The sequence below is a fragment of the Diachasmimorpha longicaudata genome, chromosome 15, assembly GCF_034640455.1.
Source record: "Diachasmimorpha longicaudata isolate KC_UGA_2023 chromosome 15, iyDiaLong2, whole genome shotgun sequence".
NCBI classification, from domain to species: domain Eukaryota; kingdom Metazoa; phylum Arthropoda; class Insecta; order Hymenoptera; family Braconidae; genus Diachasmimorpha; species Diachasmimorpha longicaudata.
Window position 1 is genome coordinate 4,546,535 of NC_087239.1, and position 6,725 is coordinate 4,553,259.

Consider the following 6,725-nt stretch of genomic DNA (forward strand, 5'->3'; position numbering starts at 1 on the left):
ACAAGGGGAAACGAGGCGAGCAACAATGCCCATCAGCAAGCCATTACGGTATTACAGGCGCACACTGGTTGAACCGTCAAATTACCGGATTGATCGATACCAAGACCGTGCCTCCGTTGTGCGTCTGCCGAAGAGCTCGATCTCTCGTTCTTTTTTTTTTTTATTTTATTACCACTCGTGCAACTCCTTCCTCCTGGTTACAATCAGCTCGAGCATCAAAGTAGGAGGGAAGTAAATAAAATGGCGCCGCACACCCTGGATTCCCCCCAAATAATCAAAGATCGCAGCCCAACTCTATCATCGATTTACCGATCAGTCCAAAAAATCGGTGATTAAAAATGGCAGGAAAAACATTGTCATTGTCATTGTGCGTTGTTTATCAGTAGTAACAGGGGGAGGGCGGAGTCAGTGAGCCCCTCCCCCTGGAAAAAATCGCGCAAGCGGCGTCTCAGCGACAGCTCACCCTTCAGGACCGCCGATTGTCCAGCCCTCGCACCCGCCCAGTTCTCCAACGCCGACGAATCCCGGCTCTCCGGCCCTCGGAACCCCTTTGGACGAGAGAGTTATGCCCGGGCGGCGGCTGGGGGGGACCTGAGCAGCGCGAAAGAGACCCAGCGATGATGCGCAAACGCGAGACAACACCAACCCGTCGTCATCGAGTTGAGGTATCGATATAGTCCCTCGACCAGTTGAATCACGGGTAGGAGCGCGGGTTTTTGTCAAGAGGCTTTCGCGATTGTGTTTGTCGTGTGTCAAGAGATGTTTTGAGGGGTCAGGGGCCGTCAGATGGCGATTTTTATGGGCACCAGTAGACCTCCATTTTGGAGAACATCGTGAGAAAATAAATTTTCAAATTTTGCCTGAAAATCGCAGGAAGTCATTTCATTTTTCACGAGGAGCGATTCTACTCTCGTCGATGGAATCGCAATTTTCCAGTCCCCGTGGATGTAAATTAATATTTATAAAATAAGTTTATGAAGTAAATAAATAACTGGAGCATTCGCGATACAACTTTAATGTTAACGAGTTTAAAAATTGAATTTACTGTCGCAGCGCGGCGATAGCTTGAATTTCAAGAAAATAGTCCAGTGAAGATGATGTGCGGTCAGTGGAAAAGGACGGTAATGTGTCAGACAGGGGAGAGGCAATGGCGCGAAAATTGATCGATGAGACGGGAGTAGGACTCGCGTAGACGTTGCGACAACGATTTGCCGATTTAATCAGTGATTTCGGAGCTGAATATAGGGTTATCGACGATATTGGGGGAGCTCCTGCAGACCTCGGCGTGCAGGAACCTGTAATTGTCCGGGAACAGAGTCAATTGTATGGAGAGAATGCCAAGACCGTCGAGGGAGTCGTACAATGGCGAGCAGAAGCCGCCATACTCGTATATATCGCTGACGGCAATGGCGATATGGTCGTCCAGCGAGAAGATGCTGCCACTCGCTGAGATATATCGATTCATCGCCGACAGGTTTCCTTATTATCGGAGGGACACTAGACGCTGGCAGAACTCGTTGAGACATAATTTATCGTTTAATGATTGTTTCATCAAGGTGAGTCTCCAAGAGGATCATTTTTTTAATAAAAATATATTTATATATTTTTTATTATTATTTATTTCCCTGATATTACAAATGTCTTTCTTTGCTTCACATCTTCCCCCCCCCCCTTTGTCGTAAAAATAATTCTTTTAAATATATTAATTAAAGTTTCGTCGAACAAGTTAATTAGAAAAACAAATTACCGCGGTATTTTTAGTATTAAGGCCCCGAAATTGGGAATTATATCAAGAAATCTATAGAATTATTTTTTTTTCCGAGTAATTAATTTCTCGTGGAGCATGAAAATAATGAAAAAATTTTTATTCCATTTTTTGATGAATTTGGTAAACAAAATATCAATGAAACGTGCCAATAGACTAAGTACTTTCAACCAGACCCATTGTAAATGCTAATTTAAATGGAGTGGGTACTGACTGCTCGGTAAATGCCAACGAGACGAATAGTTCATAGAAAATTGGACAAGTTTCCTCATAATGATACAGATGAATCGATATTCATCAGCGCAATCCCGGTGCATGTTCAGCATGCATTATGAGTTATACGATTTCATCATGTATGGAAGTATCCACCGGTTGACGATCAACTTCCAAGGGATGGGAAAATTATTGGCTTCGATATAGATGGCAACTCAATTGCCCCGTAAGCACAAGCTGTCTTTCTTTTTCCCCTGACGTTTCTATTCGTGGAAAATTCAAGTTATTCGTGAAAAAAAAAAATAAAATACTTCACTCGTGAAAAGTCGAGTTCATCTCACTCAACTTCATCAATGTTTATGTATGTGTAGCATGATAAACCTGGCGTGAAATTATCTTGTCATTTTAATGAGATTGGTGCGCGTGAGTTTTCATCGTTGCCGAGGCGCTGTCTGACACGCGAACAAACTATTATAAGATACATTCAATGGAGATTTACCAACAATTTCCCTCGTTAGATATGCTGGCCGAGGGGTGAGGGGGGGGGGGTAACACATGCGCCTATTTGTTCTTTGACAGAGCTATAATTTTTTTATCTATTGAAAACAAACAGAAAAATATTAATGGGATCAAAATCGTTGGTGGGATATTCTGGAAATTGCGTGAGTACCACTCGGTGTAGGGGAAGGGCGATTTATTTCGAGATGAGTTTTACTGGAAAGTCGGAAAAGTCTTAATTTAAAGTCCACAGGGGAAGAAATATTTCGTATAAAGTACGGAACTTGTAGGTCGCTCGTCGATCACGGGATCGACGGGGGAAATTTTTTTGCGACGCGATCGTAATTTTTTACAGACGATTCAGCGAAAAATTGAGGAACTTTTATGATAAATTTCGTGGCAGTTTCCTAACATTTTCGATCATTGAATTACGGAAAAGACAGGTAATTTTTTTTAATAGTCCTCTCCGTGTATTAACAATTAAATTTTTTTAATCTCGTTTAAAGAGACGAAGAGATTTTTTTTTTAATTACGCGCCTGTTCCGTAGTCCGCCAGTCAAAAGATTTAGTAAAAATTACAAAATGTTCCAGAAAAAGTATAGAACGTTCACTGAAAAAATTCACGACTGTTCCATAATTTCTACCGACTACTATTTTGACTATCAAATTACGAAACAGGAAAGTAATTTTTAAACAATTTTTTCTCTGTGGACCTTTAAAAATTTGAGAGACTTTTTCCGAGAATATTTCCTTGTTGACCCACGTTCACTGCGATATCTTACAGAATATGTAATAACCCCACAATTTGATAAAGGACTTATATCACGTGTGGTTAATTATAAAATGAGTAATAAACGTCGAGTAGGCGCCAGCAGTGGCCAGAGGTCTCGGAGCACAAAATAGACAGATCAAAGCCATTTCCCCTCGTATACAGCTCGATATCAGTGTCTAGATGTTGAAAACTTCCCTCCCCCAGGTGAAAACAAGTTCCCTCCACGAAGTTCATGTACTTCACGATCAAAACTCACGATTTTTGTCTTCAAAACCGAATAAATCGAATTAAATTCTTCAATTTCTTTTGTCAGAATAATTAAAATGGGACATTTCCTCCCTTCACTATTATTTCGACCGCAGGTACCGCGGAACCCTCACACCCCGGGCAAGGGCGCCTACTGGGCCCTCCACCCCGCGGCCCTGTCGATGTTCGAGAACGGCTCGTACTTGCGCAGGAGAAAACGATTCAAATTACCGAAGGAAGCCAAAGAGGAGAGTCAGGTACTGGCGGAGACAACTGCCAGATTGGCAGCGACTAGCGCCTGCTCCCTGTCCGATTGTCAATCCACCCCCTACTACCCCCATCAACACCAGGAGCAAACGATAGCCCTCACTCAGCAGCAGCTCGACTTCTTGAATCTGACGTCGGGGTTGACCTCCATCTCGAAGGACTCGAATGTGGAACGGAAGTCGGAACTACCGTCTGGCGCGGCGAAACGTACCGATTTGTCGTCGGAACGGCGGCCTTCGACGAAAAGATTCAAGTCCCCAGGTGGTGTCCCCAAGTCGTTCAGCATAGAAAGCATAATCGAAACAACAAGCTCGAATGAGCAACGATCCAGGTAACCTCTACTTTTCTTAACAACCAGGTTACGTATGAAAAATAAATGCACTTACTGTGTGGTTGTCTGGTGTATGAATATTGGGGAAAACTATGGAAGGTGAACAACTGCTTCGGGTAGATATACATTCGTCGCCCTCCGGTGAGCAAGGGTGTCTGGTTGAGTTGTTGGAGACGGGAATAAAATATTAGCTGGAGGTTTTTTAGAGGTTTTTGGGGATATGCGGAGAGAAAAATTGTTTAAAAATTATGCGCACAGAGGAAAAAATTATTTAAAAATTATGTGCATAGAGAGAAAAATTGTTTAACAATTACGTACATAGAGAAAAAATTTGTTTAAAAATTATGTGCATGGAGAAAGAAATTATTTAAAAAATTACGTGCACGGAGAAAAAAATTGTTTAAAAATTACGTACACAGAGAAAAAAATTGTTTAAAAATTACGTGCACGGAGAGAAAAATTGTTTACAAATTACGTGCATGGATAGAAAAATTATTAAAAAATTATGTGCACAGAGGAAAAAATTGTTTAAAAATTATGTGGACGGAGAAAAAAATTGTTTAACAATTACGTACACGGAAAGAAAAATTTGTTTAAAAATTATGTGCACGGACGTTAGAGGTCTAGGAAGTCTCCTATCCCGTCATGTCACCCCCCCCCCAATAATAAAAATCTCAATTTTTAGTATTTCCACCCCAGTAATATCGTCGCAGAGTCTCGTTCCGTGGCCGACATCGAATCTCCTGTACCCCCTGACAAATTCCCTGAGCACCTACCCCCTGCACATTCACCAAGCGGCCGCGGTGTACGCGACAGCCCTGGCAACCGCCAATCTCTTCGCAAGCTACCCCTCCCTCCAGCAGACATCCAAGATCCACCCCGAGGAGGGAGCATGCCCATCGACAGCACTATCCCCGATCTACGGCTTGCATCCTGGTTTGTTCCGCACAGATCCTGCCTTCGGCTTCTCCGCGGGCCTTCCATCGGCGGTCAGTCTTCCACCATTACCATCAGTGCCAGTACCGCGATTATCTAGCATTGATAATCCTCGATTGGAAATCACCGAACTTGGTAACTACTCCGCGGATTCCTGCAAGGACTTGGCTCCTACCTGACGAGAATGTGATCATTGATAGACTGAATAAACGAGAATGAGATGAAATGATTGTCTGATTTTTTATTGTACAGATTTTCAATAATTTTTTATAAAAAATCGTTGGATTTCCAACGATTGGAAATGATTGGAAAATTGTTGGATTTCCAACGATTGGAAATCGATTGGAAACGATTAGAAAATTGTTGGATTTCCAACGATTGGAAATCGATTGGAAACAATTGGAAAATTGTTAGATTTTCAACGATTTTTTAATGAAAAACCATTTGAAATTATTTGGATTCAATATTCTTCCAAATTCCTATAAAAATTTTCCTCTAAATCAATCGATATTCAATCGAAATCCTGTGAAGAAGCTGAGGAAGATAAAACTCACTGCGATTTATATTTTTTTCCACAGTTGCATAATCCTCATATTTTTGGGACTCGCAATTTTCACGACTCATCACGACCCCCGTTCCCTAATTATCCTGAAAATTAATTACTTCGAAAATTACAGCAAATTTATTTTTCACTCGATGAGAATGAATATTGAACAGCCTCGTGGTTTATTTCGGGCAGAAAACGGCCCGGAGATTGGACAAATGACTACTGCTGGAGCTGTTATTCCAAAGTCCTCTGGAGGAGAGCCAAATGTAATTGCAAATTTATGTTCTTTATGGCCATAAAAAATCAAACGCGAAACCCAAGGTTTCAGTGTCTCATTGAAAATATATATGTACGACGAGATTTACCCCGGTAGATGAACAAGTATAACGCTATATCAATTATCGTTGCAGAGTGGTTGAAATCATCCAACTGGTAAAATCGTAAAACTTAAATATTCCTTATAAACTTGTGCTATAAAGCCGAGTTTTATTTTTGCCGCAATAATTTTTCATCGTGAAACTTCTCGCATGGTTTCATACGTTGCCCATTAACTGCGTGACTGTTACAACTTCTGAAGAAATCTTGACATTATTTTATCCATTAGCATATAATACGATGCCAACAGAGAGTTGAGAAAATATTCCGATTGCTCTTTTAAAAATTTATTTATTGGTTCCTCGAATTAAAAAAAAAATTACACTAAACTCTACGAAACTGAATTGAGTTTCCACTTAATTTACAATTATTTAAATTACTTCTATTAAAATAATTACTTAATCAATTAATTGGCTTTTGTTGGTGATTTTAAGTGACATTTTTCGTTCTATATATGCGATTCACGTGAATATTTCATTTATATTTTCCCTGGAGTTTTCACAAAATAACTCCTCATGCATCTAAAACTTTTCCCGCAAGAAAATGTATCTCATTGTTTCAAGAATTGCAGCGGCGCTTGCTCTTTGGTCTTGCTATTTTCTATAAGCCAGGTTAGAGATGAGAAATAAAAACAGTGCATACAGTGTAACGAGCTCCTACAGTCTTCCGTGAATGATGACTTCGGGGAAGTTGCTCGGCTTTTTATTTTATTAAAACGTGGGAAAGGCCTACGATGACTGACTTTATGCCACTATTTTCAACGTGTAATTTTTAC

At 40.7% G+C, this 6,725-nt stretch overlaps 1 protein-coding gene across 1 annotated transcript; it reads left to right on the top strand.

Annotated features, from left to right (window-relative positions):
• Window positions 1-559: 559 nt before the first annotated feature.
• On the top strand, window positions 560-5,248 carry LOC135169848 (forkhead box protein B1-like). Its single transcript, XM_064135228.1, has 3 exons — window positions 560-1,556; window positions 3,611-4,092; window positions 4,778-5,248. Exons 1-3 carry the CDS (start codon window positions 1,326-1,328, stop codon window positions 5,205-5,207), a joined length of 1,143 nt encoding a protein of 380 aa, XP_063991298.1. The 5' UTR covers window positions 560-1,325; the 3' UTR covers window positions 5,208-5,248.
• Window positions 5,249-6,725: the final 1,477 nt, after the last annotated feature.